This window comes from Stegostoma tigrinum, chromosome 28 (genome assembly GCF_030684315.1).
Source record: "Stegostoma tigrinum isolate sSteTig4 chromosome 28, sSteTig4.hap1, whole genome shotgun sequence".
Classification (NCBI taxonomy): Eukaryota; Metazoa; Chordata; class Chondrichthyes; order Orectolobiformes; family Stegostomatidae; genus Stegostoma; species Stegostoma tigrinum.
The window spans coordinates 45,607,239-45,628,393 of record NC_081381.1 but is presented as its reverse complement, the minus strand read 5'-3'; the positions used below and the strand labels follow the sequence as shown (position 1 = coordinate 45,628,393).

At 43.6% G+C, this 21,155-nt stretch overlaps 1 protein-coding gene across 2 annotated transcripts in view; it reads right to left on the bottom strand.

Annotated features, from left to right (window-relative positions):
* Positions 1-1,402: 1,402 nt before the first annotated feature.
* usp48 (ubiquitin specific peptidase 48) overlaps positions 1,403-21,155 on the bottom strand; it is a 135,690-nt gene continuing 115,937 nt past the window's right edge. For both annotated transcript variants that reach the window (XM_048561611.2, XM_048561612.2), the window contains exons 24-27: positions 18,827-18,952; positions 10,428-10,476; positions 10,143-10,169; positions 1,403-2,426 (exon numbers count right to left, since the gene is read on the bottom strand). In XM_048561611.2, coding sequence (XP_048417568.1) covers positions 2,404-2,426; positions 10,143-10,169; positions 10,428-10,476; positions 18,827-18,952 — 225 coding nt within the window. In that variant the 3' untranslated portion in view covers positions 1,403-2,403. The remainder of the gene's footprint in view (positions 2,427-10,142; positions 10,170-10,427; positions 10,477-18,826; positions 18,953-21,155) is intronic.

Here is a 21,155-nt window from a genome sequence, read left to right as displayed (position 1 = left end):
CCTCCTCCACTAGTCTCAAATTTTTGGTCTTTACATACTGAGGAAGTTGAAGCATCTAATGTCTAAACTAAGAACAATCTGAAAAATGCAGCAAGTTACATCAGTGAGTAGTGCTATCAGTGTAACCAGAGACCATTGCTAGTAATTACTTTCCTGGGGATTTTTCCCTTTAAGCTTCAGTACAATAACTCTAAACTAAACTGGGAATCCAGCTGCCTACATAGGATATTAAGCATACTTCAACCCTTCTTGAAGCAACTGCAATTATTGTGCTATACATTTACAAACTTATTTGGTGTACAAATGTGATGCAGCGGAATTTGAGAACATTTACTGGTAAAGTTTTGCTCTAGCAATGCAGGATCTGCAGCACTGATTGCTGCAGAGTACAGGTGAGAAATGGCTTCAGACGTTATCACTTGGATTTACATGTTCAGAGTTCACCAAATGCCTACACATAATTGGGCAAATTTCAAGGGTGTGGTAGCAAGTGGTAATGTCATGAGAAGCAGCAGCAGAGGCTTTGAAAAATACTCCAGATACAAATCCCAGCAAAGCAACCAGAGGAGCTGGAGTTTAATTTTGAAACGTGAAAAACAAATGCACGTCTTGATCACAATGATATGAAATCGCAGGATTGTTTTAAAACCTTCACTGGTTCACTAACGTCCTTCATGACAGGAAATCTATTATCTTTGCCATCCAGCTGACACATGACTCTAGACCTGAAACAATATAAATGATCTTCGGCTGGGAAGGCAGTGGCATGGTTGTTATATGTTACTGGACTAGTAATCTAGACCCCAGGCTAATGCTGAGGGGAAGGACATAGGTTTGAATCCCACCATGACAGATAATAATTTAAATAACAGAAACTCAATTTCTGTTCTCATACTTCCAGCTAGCTTTCTCACTAATTTTTGCCTATTAATTTGAACCATTTTTTGCTGTATTTTTGTATCCTGTCCAATCTGACCTTTCAGTGCATAATTATATGCTTTTTCTTTAAGTTTGATACTACCTTTAATATTGCTAGTTAAAAACATATAGGACAGGCAGGAACCATGCCTTGGAATTTTTCTTTTCACTGGAAAGCAGCTACGGTGTATTCTGAAATATCCCCCTAAATGACTGCCACTGCATCTTTAACCTTCAGCTAAATGTGCCAATTCATTTTCGCCAGTTCATTTATTCCCTCATAACTGCCCTTAAGATATAAAGAAATGATTTTGGACTCACTTCTCTCTCTCTCTCTCTCTCTCTCTCACTCAAACTGCTCCAGGACATGCTGTTCTGAGGAACTATCTTGAAAATATTCTATAAACTCAAAGGTTACACAGGTTGATCCAGCCAGTGATGTACTGAGCATCTTCATGCCTCTCATCTTAAAAAAAACACTTCATTTTCTATAACCATCTGCTCTTTTATTTGGTACAGTAAAGATAAGCAATATAACAATTCTAGTGGATTTATCAAGATAGCATTTTTACCACCGCATTTCTACAACAAACGCAATTTGCACAACCCTTTTAACAGGATTTGGAAAAACCTATTCAACACACTTCCCGTTCTCTTCCAAGCAAAAGGCCGTATCAAAAAAACAAAACAGTAAAATGTATTAAATCAAGAAGCATTGCATTTATTTACAGCACTTCAGTGGTCCTAGTACAATATTACTCGAATATATCAGGAAACATTAATGTATTAATGCAGGCAACTATTTCACTGTGTACACAGTTTACAAGTTGCAAGGAACAACCTGAACAAGGATATGCATAGAACATTAAATTTGTTCATTTTGTTCTTGCATATTTTACATTTTGAAATGCAGTAGTGACTTGTTAATTTGATGTGTTAAACAATTCAGATAACTCAGTATTAACACATATTGATGGTTAGGTTGAAGTGTCATTCTATGCAAAAATCAACTTTAATTGTGTGATGACATCGCATAGAGAAAAGTTAATTAGTGGCCTAGTGGTAAATAGCAACTTGCCAACAACAGTTGAACGTGCCCAAGGAAGAAACTTTACATGAAACTGCTTGATCAGAACAGGCATCAAGACGCTATTCTGGCTTCAAACACGTTTTTAAGACACAGTGAATCAAAGGGGATTTTCTCTCTCAACACCAATGATCTGATCACTATGATATGTCAAGGCAGCATCGAAAGGGGTTTCTTTTCCTCTCTCGCTCCATCAACTGAATTGAAGACACTGTGCGCTTTTGCACATAAAGGCAGGAGACACAAGCAAACTTTACGACTGGTCCTTTCTTTTTAAAAAAGGTATAAACCTAGTCAACGCATGCCCTGTATGCTTGGTGCTATGTTCGAGCGACTTCACCTTGTCCTTCCTTACTGCACAACGTTTCACTCAGCTGTCCACAGCAAGTTTCATTTCCTCAGTGACCCAACAGGCCAGTACCTGCAACAAGAACCAGAAGGCAGATTACTCATTTGCTTGTGACCAGCTAGATAATGTAATTAATGGCTCAATAATTCAATTTATAAATATTACTATCAACAAAAACAGCATGAGTGGCAAGCTGTCTCTGTCACAAGCTGCTACATCGGAAAATCATCTCAGTAATATTGCTATTGGAAGTACCAAAACTCAATACGAGCATGATAACAGGAACCAGACATACTGATGTAGAACTTTTGTAACTATGACTATTGATGAGACCACAACTGGAGTATTGCATACACTTTTGGTATCCTATTTGAGGAAGGATATACCTGTATGTTGTGGTTCACGGAGTTAATTCCAGGGATGAAGGGTGATCTAATGTGGATGTTGAGAAGTATGGATCTGTACCCACTGGAGTTTAGAAGAACAAGAGGTCATGTAATTGAAAATTAAGACTCTGAGGTGGTTTGATCGGCTAAATTCTGAACAGGATATCACCCCTCATGGGACAATACAGACATATGGAACCTAGTTTAAGATGACAATGAGAATGTTTTTGGGGCTTGTAATGTCATGGAACTTCTACCCCAATGAGCTGAAAATGGAATCATTAAATATATCCAAGACTGAAATAGATTCTTCAACAATGTGAGGCCCAGTGGTATTATCGCTAGACTATTAATTCAGAACTCAGTTTATGTTCTGGGGGACCTGGGTCTGAATCCCACCACAGTAGATGGTGGAATTTGAATTCAATTAAAAAACTGGAATCAAGAATGTACTATGACCATGAAACCGTCGTGAGAAAAACCCATCTGAGTCACTAATGTCCTTCAGCGAAGGAAATCTGCCTTCCCAAGTTGGTCTGGCCAACGTGACTCCATACCCACAGCAATGTCACTCACTCTCAGCTGCGTCAATTGCTAATAAGTCTCTACAAAGAAATGAAACCAGATGAACCACCAGGTATCGACCTAGGCAACAAAGACGATAACAGAAGGAACAGCCCTGTTGACCCCATGAAGTCCACCTTACTAACATCTGGGAGTTAGTGCAAAATTGGGAGAACCATCATCCAGCCTACTTCAGCAGCAGCCTGACATAGTCATATTCATGGAATCATATCTGACAATGTCCCAGACACAATCCCTAGATACGGCCTGGCCAACTAGCTGGACTGACGCAGCAGAGGTGGTGGCATAGTGATACACAGTTGGTAGGGAGTTGGTCTGGGAGTCGGTCTAGGAGTCCTAAACATCCCCTCTGGGCCCTAAGGAAACTTGTGGCTTCAGGTTGAGCACGAGCAAGGAAACCTCCTGCTGATTAGCACATATTGCCTTCACTTGGCTGAACAATACATTATTCAACGACACTTAGGAAACAGAGGGTGACAAAAGCACAAAATATACTCGGGGTGAGGGATTTTAATGTCTACCAAGAGTGGCTCAGTAGCAGCACTGCTGATCAAGCTGGTCAGGTCCTAAAGGATATAGTTGCTAGACTGGCTCTGTGGCAGGTGGTGAGGGAAAAACACATTCAATCTCATCCTTACAAATCTGCCAGCTCCAGATGCATCTGTCTGTGACAGTATCAATAAGAGTGACCACTACACAGTCCTTCTGCAGCCAACGTCCTGCCTTCACATCAAGACTACCCTCCATCATATTGTGTGGCACTATCACCTAACTTGGTCAGACTTCGAACAGATCTAGCTAGCAACTCAAGACTAAGCATCTGAGTGCTGTGGATCATCAACAGCAACAGAATTGTACATCAACACAATCTGCAATATCGTGGACAGCATAATCTCCACTCAACCATTACCATCAAGCCAGGGGATCAACTTGGTTCAACAGAGTGCAGGATGGCATGTCAGGAGCAGCACTACACATATGTAAAAACCAGGTGTCAACCTAGTGAAGCTACCAATCAAAACTACTTGTGCACCAAAAAACAAACAGCAAGTGACAGAACTGAGCAATTCCACAACCAATAATGGATCAGATCTAAGATCTGCAATCTGCCACATCCAGTCGTGAATGATGGTGACAATTAAAAAACTCACTGGAGCTGGTGACTCCACAAATATCCCCATCCTCAATGATAGACGAGCCCATCAGTGCAAAAGATAAGGCTGAAGCATTTGCAACAATCTTCAGCCACAAGTTTTCAGTGGGTTATCCATCTCAGCCTCCTCCAGTGGTCCCCAGCATTACAGATATCAGTCATAAGCAATCCCATTCAAAAAACAGTTGGAGGCACTGGATACTCCAAAGGCTATGGATCCCAACAACATTCCTCAATACTGCTAAAACTTGTACTCCAGAATTTGCTACTCTCCTAGCCAATCTCTTACAGTACAGTTAAAATACTGGCATCTATACGACAATGTGGATTTTTTTTAAAAAAATGCATTTTGAGGGTGTGTGTTGATGGCCAGCCAGCATTTTATTGCTCGTCTCAAGTTGCCTTTGAGAAGGTGGTGGTGAGCTGCCTTCTCGAACTGCTATATTCCACCTACTGTGGATTGACCCACAATGCCATTAGGGAGGGAATTCCAGGACTTGGATCCGGTGTCAGTGAAGGAACAATGATATATTTCCAAGTCAGAATGGTAGGTGTCTTCAAGGGGAGCTTGTAGGTGGTGGTATTCCCATATATCTGCTGCCTTTGTCCTTCTAGATGGAAGTGGTCCTGGGTTTGGAAGGTGCTGTCTGAGGATTTTTGGTGAATTTCTGCACTGCATCTTGTAGACAGTACACACTGCTGCCACTCGAGCAGTGCCATCAAGCAGGCTGTAATGAGGTCAGGAACTGAGTTGCCCTAGCAGAACACAAGCTGGGCTTCACTAAGCAGGTACTGCTTGATAGCACTGTTGATGATACTTCCATCACTTTGCTGATGATGGAGAGTAGACGGGTGGGGTAGTAATTCGACGGGTTGGATTTGTCCTACTTTGTGTGGCCAGGATATACTTGGGCAATTTCCCACATTCTCTGGTAGATGCCAGTGTTGAAACTGTAATGGAACAGCTTGGCTAGGGGAGTGATCAGAGATAATGGGAACTGCAGATGCTGGAGAATCCAAGATAATAAAATGTGAGGCTGGATGAACACAGCAGGCCCAGCAGCATTTCAGGAGCACAAAAGCTGACGTTTCGGGCCTAGACCCTTCATCAGAGAGGGGGATGGGGTGAGGGTTCTGGAATAAATAGGGAGAGAGGGGGAGGCAGACCGATGATGGAGAGAAAAGAAGATAGGTGGAGAGAGTATAGGTGGGGAGGTAAGGAGGGGATAGGTCAGTCCAGGGAAGACAGACAGGTCAAGGAGGTGGGATGGAGGTTAGTAGGTAGGAGATGGAGGTGAGGCTTGGGGTGGGAGGAAGGGATGGGTGAGAGGAAGAACAGGTTAGGGAGGCAGAGAGAAGTTGGACTGGTTTTGGGATGCAGTGGGTGGAGGGGAAGAGCTGGGCTGGTTGTGTGGTGCAGTGGGGGGAGGGGACGAACTGGGCTGGTTTTGGGATGCGGTGGGGGAAGGGGAGATTTTGAAACTGGTGAAGTCCACATTGATACCATTGGGCTGCAGGGTTCACAAGCGGAATATGAGTTGCTGTTCCTGCAACCTTCGGGTGGCATCATTGTGGCCCATGATGGACATGTCATCTAAAGAATGGGATGGGGAGTGGAAATGGCTTGCGACTGGGAGGTGCAGTTGTTTATTGCGAACCGAGCGGAGGTGTTCTGCAAAGCGGTCCCCAAGCCTCCGCTTGGTTTCCCCAATGTAGAGGGAGCCACACCGGGTACAGTGGATGCAGTATACCACATTGGCAGATGTGCAGGTGAACCTCTGCTTAATGTGGAATGTCATCTTGGGGCCTGGGACAGGGGTGAGGGAGGTGGTGTGGGGGCAAGTGTGGTGGGGTTGGAGGGCAGTGTGGAGCGAACAAGGGAGTCACGGAGAGAGTGGTCTCTCCGGAAAGCAGACAGGGGTGGGGATGGAAAAATGTCTTGGGTGGTGGGGTCGGATTGTAGATGGCGGAAGTGTCGGAGGATGATGCGTTGTATCGGAGGTTGGTGGGATGGTGTGTGAGAACGAGGGGGATCCTCTTTGGGCGGTTGTGGCGGGGACGGGGGTGTGAGGGATGTGTTGCAGGAAATGCGGGAGACGCGGTCAAGGGCGTTCTCGATCACTGTGGGGGGTAAGTTGCGGTCCTTGAAGAACTTGGACATCTGGGATGTGCGGGAGTGGAATGCCTCATCGTGGGAGCAGATGCGTTGGAGGCGGAGGAATTGGGAATAGGGGATGGAATTTTTGCAGGAGGGTGGGTGGGCAGAGGTGTATTCTAGGTAGCTGTGGGAGTCGGTGGGCTTGAAATGGACATCAGTTACAAGCTGGTTGCCTGAGATGGAGCTGAGAGATCCAGGAAGGTGAGGGATGTGCTGGAAATGGCCCAGGTGAACTGAAGGTTGGGGGGGGGAAGGTGTTGGTGAAGTGGATGAACTGTTCAAGCTCCTCTGGGGAGCAAGAGGCGGCGCCGATACAGTCATCAATGTAATGGAGGAAGAGGTGGGGTTTGAGGCCTGTGTAGGTGCGGAAGAGGGACTGTTCCACGTAACCTACAAAGAGGCAGGCATAGCTGGGGCCCATGCAGGTGCCCATGGCCACCCCCTTAGTCTGTAGGGAGTGGGAGGAGTCGAAAGAGATGTTGTTGAGGGTGAGGACGAGTTCGGCTAGGCAGATGAGGGTGTCGGTGGAGGGGGACTGGTCGGGCCTGCGGGACAGGAAGAAGCGGAGGGCCTTGAGGCCATCTGCATGTGGAATGCAGGTATATAGGGACTGGATGTCCATGGTGAAAATGAGGCGTTGGGGGCCAGGGAATTGGAAGTCCTGGAGGAGCTGGAGGGCGTGGGTGGTGTCACGGACGTAGGTAGGGAGTTCCTGGACATACCAGTCCAAAACCAGACCTCCCAAAACCAGTCCAACCTGTATCTGCCTCCCTAACCTGTTCTTCCTCTCACCCATCCCTTCCTCCCATCCCAAGCCGCACCTCCATCTCCTACCTACTAACCTCATCCCACCTTCTTGACCTGTCCGTCTTCCCTGGACTGACCTATCCCCTCCCTACCTCCCCACCTATACTCTCTCCACCTATCTTTTCTCTCCATCTTCGGTCCGCCTCCCCCTCTCTCCCTATTTATTCCAGAACCCTCTCCCCATCCCCCTCTCTGATGAAGGGTCTCGGCCCGAAACGTCAGCTTTTGTGCTCCTGAGATGCTGCTGGGCCTGCTGTGTTCATCCAGCCTCACATTTTATTATCTTGGCTAGGGGAGTGGCAAGTTCTGGAGCACAAGTCTTTAGTCCTATTGATAGAATGTTGTCAGGCCCTGTAGATTTTGCAGTATCCAGTGTTTCCAACCGTTTCTTGATATCACATGGAGTAAATGAAATTGGCTGAACAGTGGTATCTCTAATGCTGGGGACCACTGGAGAAGGCTGAGATAGATCATCCACTTGGGACTTCTGGCTGTAGATTGCTCTGAAAGCTTCAGCTTATCTTTTGCACTGATTAGCTGGACTTTTCCATCATTGAGGATGGGGATAGTTGTGGAGCCTTCTCCACCAGTGAGTTACTTAATCATCCACCACCATTCATGACTGAATGTAGCAGGACTGCAGAGCTTAGATCTGATCCATGGGATTGCTTAGCTGTGTTTATCACTTGCTGCTTTCGCTGTTTGGCATGGTAGTAGTCCTGTTTAGTGGCTTCACCAGGTTGAAACCTCATCTTCAGGTATGCCTGGTGCTGCTCCTGGCATGCCGCCCTGCACTGTCCATTGAAGCAGGGTTGATCCCTGGCTTGATGGTAATGGTTGAGTGGGGGATATGCCGGACCATGAGGTTACAAGTTGTGTTGGAGTACAACACTGCTGCTGTTGATGGCACACAGCACCTCATGGATGCACAGTTTTGAGTTGCTAGATCTGTTCGAAGTCTGTCCCATTCAGCACGGTGATAGCGCTGGCAGATTGGAAAGGATGAGGGCAAGTATGGTTTGTCCTCTTGTTGGTTTCCTCACCAACTACCACAGACCCAGTCTAGCAGCCATGTCATTTGCCCGGGTATGTCCTGTACACATAAAACAGGACAAATCCAATTTTGCCAATTACTGTCCCATCAGTCTGCCCTCCAACATCAATAAAGTGATGGAAGCTGTCATCAACAGTGTTATCAAGCAGCAACTGCTCAGTGACGCCCAGTTTGAGTTCCACCAGGGCCACTCAGTTCCTGACCTCATTACACCTTGTTTCAAATATGGACAAAAAAAGCTGGATTTGTAAGGTCAGTGTGACAGCCCTTGGCATCAAGGTCACATTCAATTAGGAACTCCCTCAGAACTGGAATCCATGGGAGTCAGGAATAAACGCTCTGCTGGTTGGAGCCATATCGGGCACTTTGGAATGTTGCTGTTGAGTCATTTCAGCTATAGGGCACCTCTGCAGGAGTTCCTCAGGATAGGGTCCTTGGCATAACCATCTTCAGATGCTTCATCAAATGCCCTTCCCTACATCATAAAGTCAGTAGCAATGATGTTCCCTGATGACTGCACAACATTCAGTACCATTCACCACACCTCAGATACAAAAACAGTCCATATTCAAGTACAAGAAGATCTGGACAATATCCAAACTTGGACTGACAAGTGGCAAATGTTTGTGCCACAAAAATGTAGGTAATGGCTATCTAACCACTGCCTTTGACATTCAGTGTTACCATCAGTCAATTCCCCTACTCTCAATATCCTGGGGGTTACCATTGACCAGAAACACAACTGGACTTGCCACATAAACAGAGTGGCTACAAGAGTAGGTCAGATGCTAGGAATACTCACCTCCTGACTGACCATCGACAGGGTACAAGTCAGGAATGTGATGGAATACTCCCTACTTGCCCGGATGTGTGCAGCTTCAACAGCACTCATGAAGCTTGACAACATCCAGAACAAATCAGCTCGCTTGATTAGTGCTACATCCACAGCCTCGACCATGAATGCTCAGCAGCAGCAGTATGTACTACCTACAAGATACAGTGCAGAAATTCACTAAACATCTTTAGACAGCACCTTCCCAAACCCATAATCACTGCCATCTCCAAGGACGAGGGCAGCACCACCATGTGCAAGATCCCCTCGATGTCACTCACTAGCCTGACTTGGAAGTGTACTGCAGCTCTTTTACCGTCGCTGGGTCAAAATCCTGGAATTCCCGCTCCAAGGGCTTTGTAGGTCTACCTACAAAAATGTAGATGGAAGTAGTTCAAGAAGGTAGCTCACCAGCACCTTCTCAAGGGCAGCTAGAGATATGCAATAAATGCTGGCCACCACTGACACCCATGTCCCATAAATGAAATTTAAAAAAAAAACTTTAGGGTTATAGGGATGCAGACAGGAAAGTGCAATAGAGGCTGGGATCAAATCTACCAAAATGATAAGAAGAATGGAAAAGGTCTAAGGGGTGTGTAATCAAACTCCTGCTTCTATTTATGTTTTATTTGGCATAACTATACACAAAAGTGGCAATCCCAAAACCTGGCTAGGTGACACTCATGTAAACTGACATCTATAACCTGGTGTGCTGTCCTGTGGCACGTTACCTATATCTAAAATGATAAAGGGCCCACATAATTCAGCAGAATTATGTCACAAAAGATATTTGAAAAAATACTGAAGACTCACCTTTAAAACCCTCTTCTGGCATACATACTGGGAAGACAGAAAAGTTAATTGCATAAGTAAAAACCTTTCCATTGGCAGATTCTGAACAGAAATCATTTTATGCCCAAAAGTTATCAACTATAAAGCAATAAATTATCTTTACATTCTTCACAAGTTTAGAATTTCTCTTAAATTGGTAAAAATGATTAGCAAAATAATTACAGACCACATATGAAATCAAAGTAGATTGTTCAGCAGTAATTTATATTAGAATTTGTAAAGTTACCTGAATTCAAAATGTCCTACCTTGCATTATATCATCCATTGCTGTATAATCAGCAATTGGTTCATCAGCCTTAAGTACAAAAGATAATGAAACAGAATTTCACTGCTCGTCATAAACTTGCACATTAAGACAAGATACATTTAATGATCAAAGAAATCTAATCAGATAAAATCTGCTGAGAATCTTTTTCTTAAGAATTCAATGAAAGAAATTTACATATAAATTATTTAATAGTACAGAAAACATATTTTTCTACTGCTGGTTTCGAACTGGACATTATAAACGAGTTAATTTTACCTGGTTTGTGGTTAACCTCCTGGACTCTACACTACAGAATGAAATTTGTAACCACTGGGAACATTAGGTTAGGAGATTTGTAAAAATTATTGCACTTGCATTAGGAAGAACGTGATTCCTCAGAGGTATAAGTCAGAGAAAGCAACGATTCGAAGAACGTGATTCCTCAGAGGTATAAGTCAGAGAAAGCAACGATTCGAATAAAAGGTGGATGATTGCAGGTATGATTGCCATAGCTTACCTAGGATCTGTGGTGGAACTATTGTCAGCTACATGTATAATTCTGTTTTATATGCAATTAAATTAATGTTTAACAGCATACTAAATTAAAGTTGTGGCTAATTGTACATTAGTATGAAATAGAATGCGCAGATTGATCAGATGATGTATTACAGAAAAATGACAAATACATTTAAAAAGGAACATTAAATAATCCAACACTTAGATGTCATAGGGTCATAGACATCTACATCACAGAAAAAGGCCCTTTGGCCCAATGAGTTTTCATGGGTCAAAAACAGCTAACTATTCAAATCTTTTTTTCCCCAGTACTTGGCACACGGTATTGTATGTCTTTGCTTCAAAAGTGCACATCTAAATACTTCTTAAATGTTGAGAGAGTTTCAGCTTATAAGAATGTTGGAGGCAGAGTTCCAAACTCCCACAACCCTCTGGGTGAAAAAGGAATTCTCACAACCTGCCCCTTTCCATAAATTTTTGTTCCATGGTCACTGATCCCTCCACCAAAGGGGTCTCAATCATGTCCCCGCTCAGTCTCCTCTGCTTGAAGGAAAACATGCCCAGTTTGTCTAATCTCTCTCATAACAAATTCTCCAGCACAGACAAGATCCTTGTGCCACTCCTCTGCATCCTCAACAGTGCTATGACATTCCTATAATGTGGGTTTCAGAACTGCATGTAATACTCTAGCTGTGGCCTAACCAATGTTTTATACAGTTCCAGCATAACCACCCTATTCATAAACTCTATTACTCCACTGATAAAGGCAGGTAACCTATTTGTCCTCCTTAACTAATTTATCTGTCTGTCCTGATACATTAAGGGACTGGGATGGCACCAGGGACCAGCCATTCATCATATATTCCCTTTCCTTAACACAGTTGACAAAAGGTTTGATAATGTAGAGAGATATATTTATATAGATATCTATAAAACAAGATTGTCCAGACTTGGTACTTTTGTCGCTTTACCAGGTTTGACACTGTGTAAATATTGTATGAACTGTAGAAAAAGTATACTCTCAGGAATAAAGCCATTACAAGAGAAAATGGACATGAAAGTCTGGATTTTTTTTAAAAACTGGAAGATGAGTGAATTTGGACACGAATGAAAAATTTCAAATCAAAGTTTAATTGTCATCAATTGCTATACCGCTTCTGTTGTCAGAACAACAGGACACTAACATAGAACCGTACAGCACAGGAATGTGCCCTTTGGCCCATGTGCCAAACACGATGCTAAATGAAATTAATCCCTTCGGCCTGCCAATGGTCCATATCCTACCATTCATTGTATACTCACGTGCTTACCTAAAAGTCCCTTAAATGTCCCAATCGCATCTGCCTCCACCACCGCCCCGGCAGTGTATTCCAGACTCTTACCACGCTTTTAAAAAAAAAGCTTGCCCCTCATGTCTCCCTTGAAATTACTCCCTCTAACTTTAACTGTATGCCCCCTAGTATTAGATATTTCAACTTTGGGAAGACGATTCTGACCTTCAACCTTATCTATGCATCTCATAATTTTATAGACTTTAATCATGTATCCCCTCGGCCTGTGTCACTCAAGAGAAAACAACCCGAGTTTTTCTAGCCTCTCAGTTTATAATCCGGGCAGCATCCTGGTAAACCCTTCTGCACCCTCTCCAAAGCCTCCACATCCTTCCTGCAACTGTATACTTTTCCTCAACATGTGATCTCCAAAGTGCAGCACCTCAGACTTAGTTGGTTGAAACTCCATCTGCCATTTCTCTGCCTATGTCTGCAACTGATCTATATCCTGCTGCACCCTTTGACAATTTCTACACTGTTCACAACCCCACTGATCTTTGTATCATCTGCAAACCTACTAACCCATCCATCTACATTTTCATCCAAGTCATTTGAATAGATCACAAACAGCAGAGGTCCCAGTATGATCCATGTGAAACACCTCTAGTCACGGACCTCCAGCCTGAAAAACAGCCTTCCACCACTACCCTGTCTTGTATGGGCAAGCTAATTCTGAATCCATGTGGCCAAGTCACTGTGAATCCAACGCATCTTAATCTCTTGATGAGCCTACCGTGAGGGACCTAGTCTAAAGCCTTACTAAAATCCATGTCAACAACATCCACTGCTCTAACCTCGTTGATTAGCTTCGTCACCTGGAAAAATTAAATCAATTAATAAGACCTTTCATTAAGGTCAGGGAAGGTGGTAAAAGAGGGGGAGGTGTGGCTTTGTTGGTCAAGGACAGTATAACAGCAGCTGAAAGAACCTTTGATGAGGACTTGTCTACTGAGGTGGAATGGGCTGTGGTTGCCGAGGAAGGTTTGTCGACTGAGTCAGTATGGGTGGAAGTTAGGAACAGCAAGGGAGCAGTGACCTCACTGGGGATTTTCTATAGGCCCCCAAATAGCAGTAGGGAGATCGAAGAACTCATTGGCTGGCAGATTGTTCAGCAGTGCAAACGTAGCAGGGTTGTTATTATGGGTGACTTCAAACTTTCCCAATATTGACTGGAACTTCCTTAGTGCAGATGGTTTGGATGGAGCAGTTTTTGTCAGGTGTGTTCAGGAGGGTTTCCTTACTCAGGATGTGGACAGGCCGATGAGGGGGGAGGTCATTTTGGATTTGGTGCTTGGCAATGAGCCAGGACAGGTGTCAGATCTCGTGGTGGGAGACCACTTTGGCGACAGTGACCACAACAGCCTCACATTTACCATAGCCACGGAAAGGGAAAGGAGCAGTTACCAGGGGAAGATATTTAACTGGGGTAAAGGAAACTATGACACAATCAGCCAGGAGTTGGCAAGTACAGATTGGGAGCAATTGTTCCACAGAAAGGGCACAGCAGACATGTGGAAGCTGTTTAAGGAGCAGTTGTTGTGGGTGATGTATAAATTTGTTCCTCTGAGACAGGTAAGAAGGAGTAAGATTAAGGAGCCTCGGATGACGGGTACAAAGGTGCTTCTTGTCAAAAAGAAAAAGGCAGCGTACGTAAGGTGGAGGAAGCAAGGGTCTAGCACAGCTTTAGAGGATTACAGGCTTGCTCGGAAGGAGCTCAAAAGTGGACTGAGGAGGGCCAGGAGGGGGCACGGAAAAGGCTTGGCAGGAAGGATTAGGGAGAACCTGAAGGCATTTTACTCATACGTGAGAAATAAGAGAATGATCAGGGAGAAGGTAGGGCCGATCAGGGATAGCATAGGGAACTTGTGTGGAGCCTGAGCAGATAGGGGAAGCCCTAAATGAGCTTTTTGTTTCAGTTTTCACTAAGGAAAGGGACCTTGTTGTGAATGAGAACTTTCAGGAGCAGGAAAACAGGCTTGAACAGATCAAGATTGAGGAAGTTGATGTGCTGGAAATTTTGGCAACATTAAGATTGATAAGTCCCCAGGGCCAGACCAGATTTATCCTAGGTTGCTCCGGGAAGCGAGAAAGGAGGTTGCTAAGCTGCTGGCGAAGATCTTTGCTTCCTCACTCTCCATGGGAGTCGTACCGGAAGATTGGAGGGAAGCAAATGTTGTTCCTCTTTTCAAGAAAGGGAATAGGGAAATCCCTGGAAATTACTGGTCAGCAAGGTTTTGGAAAGAATTCTGAGGGATAAGATTTATGACTATTTGGAAAAGCAGACTGAGTAAAAGGAGTCAACATGGCTTTGAGGGGGGCAGGTCATGCCTTCCAAATCTTACTGAGTTCTTTGAGGAAGTCACGAGACAGGTTGACGAGGGTCGAGCAGTGGATGTGGTGTACATGGACTTCAGCAAGACATTTGATAAGGTTCCCCACGGCAGGCTCATTCATAAAGTCAGGAGATATGGGATACAAGGTGATTTGGCTGTCTGGGTTCAGAATTGGTTGGCTGACAGGAGGCAGAGAGTGGTTGTAGATGGTAAGTATTCTGCCTGGAGGTCACTGCTGAGTGGGGTCCCGCAGGGCTCTATTTTTGGGCCTCTGCTTTTTGTAGTTTTTATAAATGACTTGGATGAGGAGGTTGAGGGGTGGGTTAGTATGTTTGCTGATGACAAAAGTTGGAGGTGCCGTTGATAATATCGAGGGCTATTGCAGGCTTCAGCGAGACATTGACAGAATGCAGAGCTGGGCTGAGAAATGGCAGATGGAGTTCAACCTGGATAAATGCCAAGTGATATATTTTGGAAGGTCAAACTTAAATGCTGAATATAGGATTAAAGGCAGGATTCTTGGCAGTGTGGAGGAACAGCGGGATCTTGGTGTTCAAGTGCATAGCTCCCTCAAAGTTGCCACCCAGGTGGATAAGGTTGTTAAGAAAGCATATGGTGTTTTGGCTTTCATTAACAGGAGGATTGAGTTTAAGAGGCACGAGGTTATGCTGCAGCTCTACAAAACCCTGGTGAGACCACACTTGGAATATTGTGTCTAATTCTGGTCACCCTATTATAGGAAAGATGTGGAGGCTTTGGTGATGGTGCAAAGGAGGTTTACCAGGATGCTGCCTGGACTGGAGGGCTTGATTTACGAGGAGAGGGTGACTGAGCTCGGACTTTTCTCTCTGGAGAGGAGGAGGAAGAGAGGTGGCCTGATCGAGGTGTACAAGGTAATGAGAGGCATGGATAGAGTCAATAGCCAGAGCCTTTTCCCCAGGGCAGGACTGACTGCCACGAGGGGTTATAGTTTTAAGGTGTTAGGAAGAAGGTATAGAGGAGACGTCAGAGGGAGGTTCTTCACCCAGAGAGTTGCGAGCGCATGGAATAGTTTACCAGTGGTAGTCGTGGAAGCAGAGTCATTGGTGACATTTAAGCGACTGCTGGACATGCACATGGACAGCAGTGAATTGAGGGGAATGTAGGTTAGGTTATTTTATTTTTGGATTAGGATTAATCCACGGCACAACATTGTGGGCCGAAGGGCCTGTACTGTGCTGTACTTTTCTATGTTCTATGTAAGACATGACCTGCCCTGCACAAAACCATGCTGACTTTACCTAATTAGGTCATGCTTTTCCAAATGTGTTAATCCTGTCCCTAAATAGTCTCTCCAACTTCTTTGCAGCCACTAATGTGAGACTCACTAGTCTGTAGTTTCCTGGATTATCCCTATTTCCCTTCTTGAACAGGGGAACATTAGCTTCTCGCCAGTCCTTCAAGATTTCTCCAATGACTAGTATGATATCAAGATCTTGGTCAAGGCCCAAGCAATCTCCTTTCTTGCCTCTCTCAATAACATGGGGTAGATACCACTGGGTACTGGGAATATCCACCTTATTGCCCTTCAAGAGATCCAACACTACTTCTTTCTTGGTGTCAAAATACCCTAGCATATTAGTATGCTCCACACAAACCTCACTACCCTCCATATCCATTTCCTGGGTGTATACCAACACAAAGTTCTCATTTAGGATCTCACCCACATTCTCTGCTTCCAAGCACAAGGTCCCTCCTTCATCTTCAACTGGAATCTATAGAATGCTTTGGGATTCTCTTCACCCTACTTGCCATGGTCATTTCTTAGCCCGTTCTTGCTCTCCTAATTCCTTGCTTGAGTACTTTCCTCATATTCCTCATGGGCCTTGTCCGATTTTAGCTTCCTAAACTATACATATGCTTTTTTCCCCCCACCTTTGACTAAATTCACAACCTTCCTCATTATCCAACAGTCCCTTATCTTGCCATCCTTTTCCTTCTTCCTTACTGGAACATGCCAGTCTTATACTCTCCCTAGGAGGCCTTTAAACAATTCCCACATGTCAAATGTAGACCTGCCTGATGACCGACCTGACCAATTAACACTCCCTAATACGTGCCACAAGGTATAACTTAACCTTGTTCAGAGATATCTCAAAACTTAAGCAGTTGTGCTCACTGTTTCTAAAATGTTTTCCCATTGAAAGGTCAGTCACCTGGCCTGGCTCGTTAGCTAATACAAGGTCTAGTATGGTCCCCCTCTAGTTGGGACTATCCACATACTGTTTCAAGAAATCCTCTTGGATGCACTTAAATTCCACCCCATCTAAGCCTCTTGCTCTAATGGAGTCCCAGTCAATACCAGGGAAGTTAAAGTCACCTTCAAGAGATCCAACACTACTTCTTTCTTGGTGTCAAAATGCCCTAGCATATTAGTATGCTCCACACAAACCTCACTACCCGAGCCTTCCAGCACGTCCTCTAAGTGCAGATGTAACATTCTACCCGATTAGTAATCCAACTCCTCCATCTCTTTTACCTTCCCCTCCATCTCATCTAAAACAACAAAACCCTGGAGCGTTGAGCAGCCAGCCTTTGTCCCTCTCTCAACCAAGTCTCTATAATGGCCACAACATCGTAGTCCTATGTACTGAACAAGACTAAGCTCATCTGCCTTACCTTTAATACTCCTTGCGTTGAAACAAACATACCTCAGTCCATTAGTACGATCATGTTTATTTACATGTCTCTGCCTATTCTTTCTTTGAGTTAGTGATCCTAACATCTATCTCCCCCTCAATCCCTCCATTTGTTGATCCACTGCTCTGGTTCCCAGCCGCCTGTTCAGTTTAAATCCTCCTGAGTAGCACTAGCAAACCTCTCTGCAAGGAGGTTGGTTGCCCTCTAGTTTAGGTCCAACATGTCTCTCTTGTACAAGTCACCCCTGCCCCAGAAGAGATCCCAGTGATCCAAGAACCTGAAACCCTGCACCAGCTCCTTAGCCACGCATTCATCTGAACTATCCTTCTATTCCTTGCCTCACTAACATGTGGCATTGGTAGCAAACCAGAAATTAGCCGCCTTTTGGTCCTGCTTTTCAGCCTCTTTCCAAACTCCCTGTACTCACTCCATCGCACCTCATCCCCTCTTTCTACCTAAATCATTAGTAGCAATGTGCACCACGACCTCTGGCTGCGCACTCTCCCCTTAAAGATTTCATGCAACTGCTCAGAGACTGGCATTAGGGTGCCAACACACCATCCTGGAATCCCTGATGCAGCTACGGAAACGCCTGTCTGTACCCTTAACTAGCAAGTCTCCAACCACTATCGCTCACTTGGATCTTGCCTGACCCTGCTCCACAGCAGAGTCAGTTGTGGTGCCACAGGCTTGGCTGCTGCTTTTATACTCCCCTGAGAGGCTATCCTGCCTTTCCCTGCCCCCTCAAAAGTATCCAATACTTGTTAGAGAGGGTGATACCCACAAGGCTCCTACACTCTCTCTCCTAGGAGCACCCATCTACTCGACTGAACATCTGGTGTGATGACTTCCTTGTAACTAGTCTAACACATTCTCTTTAATCTGAAGTCAGATAAAAGGCAAAAGTTTGAAGAATCATTTTACAAGGCATATGTTTACTACAAGCAGCAATTGAGACAAGGACAATAACAATTAAAATTTGAATTAGAAGAATACTGGAGACGGACAAATACAAGTAAAGGGAAAGCAGGGCAATTGGACTGCTGTAAACAGTGGAAGAACTAGAACAATGGGTTTAAACAACCTTCTATTAGCAACAAGTTCTATGATTCCATAATGCTCAATTTTTTCAGCCTTGTGGTTCTAATCTAAAGCAACTTTTCAGGGTCAACAGCAGGACGGAGTGCTACCATCAAACATACCACTTTTAATTATTTTTAAGTTTTAAAAATCATCTGGTTACTTGCCGTATCAAATCACCTGAGTTTTCTATTCACTGCTAGAAACAAAACCTGGAAGGAGGTGGATGACTAGAAGGTCAGAACGCCACCAAAATGTGACAAAATATAAATAAAACATGTGTGGAGAGATAAATCATTCAGAGTTTGAAATTGACGCTACTGCTAGTGAGGAGGAAAATAATAATTTGACTCCATCTATATCAATACATTGCCACTAAATCACATGTTTAACAATTAAAAAAAAAATCAGTTAATACCGGTAGTACCACAATAGCCAAATTATTGAATTAAAAAATACCTTTAACAGAATGACCGATTCTGGGATCACTCCCAGATTTCCCAGTGTTGCAGTGTCATCAGTTAGCATCCGTCCTTCCAGTGACAAATTTTGATCGAATGGTGCAACGGAAAAGGCATGCATAATCTGTATAAGAGGTGAAGGTAAAGAGCAATTAGAAATAAGGAATTTGTGATGTCAACAATTTATCCAGTGTCATCGTACGGATAGGACCCAATACTTCCCCTTATGTAAATAAATGTACAAATTGCTTTATCATCTATTCAGTAAAACCAAATCAAGGAAGAAATAGAAATTAGCCAATGAAAGCAAAAACAAAAAGGGGAGTAATAGTTAGAGACTTCAATTATATCAATATCAACTAGGACAATGTGCAGAGTGGGAGGACATTAAATTCTTGAACTGTATTCAAAGGAGCTGTTTTAGTCAGCACAAAAGACTAGTGGCAGGGGGTCAATCCTAGACTTAGTCTTAAGAAATAAAACAAGGCAAAATAATTACAGGCTGATCAGTCTCACTTGGTAATGAGCAGATTATTGGAATCAATTCTGAAGTCAGGATAAACTGTGGCATAAAAAAATTACAGATTAATCATGAATAGTCAATATGTTTTTATTGATGAAAGGTTGTGTCTGATTAACTTTATTGAATTTTTTGAAGAAATAACAATGAAGATTAAAAAAAAAAAGAGGCTAGTGCAGTGCATGCTGTCTACATAGATTTTAAGAAAGGAATCTGACAAGGTTCCACACCTGGTCAGGTAAAGACCTCTGGGAGACAGGGGAATTTGGCATGTTGTACCCAAAATTGGCTCGATGACAGGAAACAATGAGTAATGCCAGACAGACGCTTTTGTGAAAGGAAAGCAGTTCACTATAAATAGGACAGTATTGAGAGGAGAGGAAATGAGAGGCCTTGGAGTACACAAGCATGGTCCTCAAAGATGGCACGACAGACAGAGAAAGTGAAGAGACATATGCAGTGCTTTCTTTTATTGGGTTAAGTATTGAATACAGCTGGATAGCTCTGTTACCACATTAAAGTAAGTACATTATTACTCCGGAGAGAATACAAAGAGGATTTACAGAACTTTTCCATATCCTGAAATCAGAGCTATGAATTAAGTTTGGATTTTTTTTTTTAATTCACATGTGCGTGACTTGGTAAACCAGCACTTATTTCCCAACTTCTGTAGTCCACATGGTGTCGGAAGACCCACTGGGAGTTCCAGCATTTTGATCCAGTGACATTTCAAGGAATGGTGATATATTTCCAAGTTAGGATGGTGACTGGCTTGGAGGGGAACTTGAAGGTGCTGGTGTTCCCATGTATCTGCTGCCTTGTCTTTCTAGAATGAAGTGGCCATGGCTAACTTTATATATCGGAAGCAAACAGGCTGTAATTGAGGTGTACAAAATTTTGAGGGGTGTCATTAGGGACACAGGTAAGGCCTGCTTCTCCTAGATGAGAGGTCAGTTACTACAAGACCTAATTTTAAAGTGATTGTAAAAAGGATTACACAGGATAGGAGGTAAAGATGTTTCACCCAGAGGGTGGTGAGTGCCTGGGTTTTGCCACTCAGTTTGATATAGGGGGCAAACACCCTCAGCTTGTTTAAAAGGAACCTGGGTTTGAACCCGAAATGTTGGGACCTGCAAAGCTACAAAACAGGTGCTGAAATGTGGGAGTATAAGCAAGATGGGGGTAGTGGTCACATCTTTTTCTCTCCTTTCAGCCAGACAGACAAAAAGGTTAGATGGCCTCTTTCTACCCGCAACTTTGATACTTTAAAATAATGTCTCCAAAAATTAATATGTAATGTAATTATACTTTATGAGACACCACTGCTTCAGGAATTGGGACATCAACGGCAATTATTTTAAGCAGAAAGCTCATGCTACTGGTTCATTCATCAGTTTATCAGACCACACACAAAAGTAAAAATATATCAAGATCTGCGTAAAGGTGTACCTTTTCATCCCGTATAAAACTGGCTTAAAATCTAGCCCTGTATTATGTTATCCTTTCTGTACTGATTGGACTGGCACACAGAAAACAACTGTTTCTATCTATCAAATGCATTCAGTGATTCAATCATCGCTGTCATTCATCAAGTGCAACCAGAACAAAGCTGCTCCCAACAATGCCACTAACGGCCACAGGATTCAAATAATTCAAATAGTTTGAATTTTATTTTTAGTTATATTTTGTGAATTGCATGTGTTGCTTTTAATGAACTGAACCCTTCAGAATAGTGACAGCCACGTACTCTGCTTTGCTGCTCCCTGAAGACATAGTGGCAATGAAAAATAAAAGAATGTGCAACTTC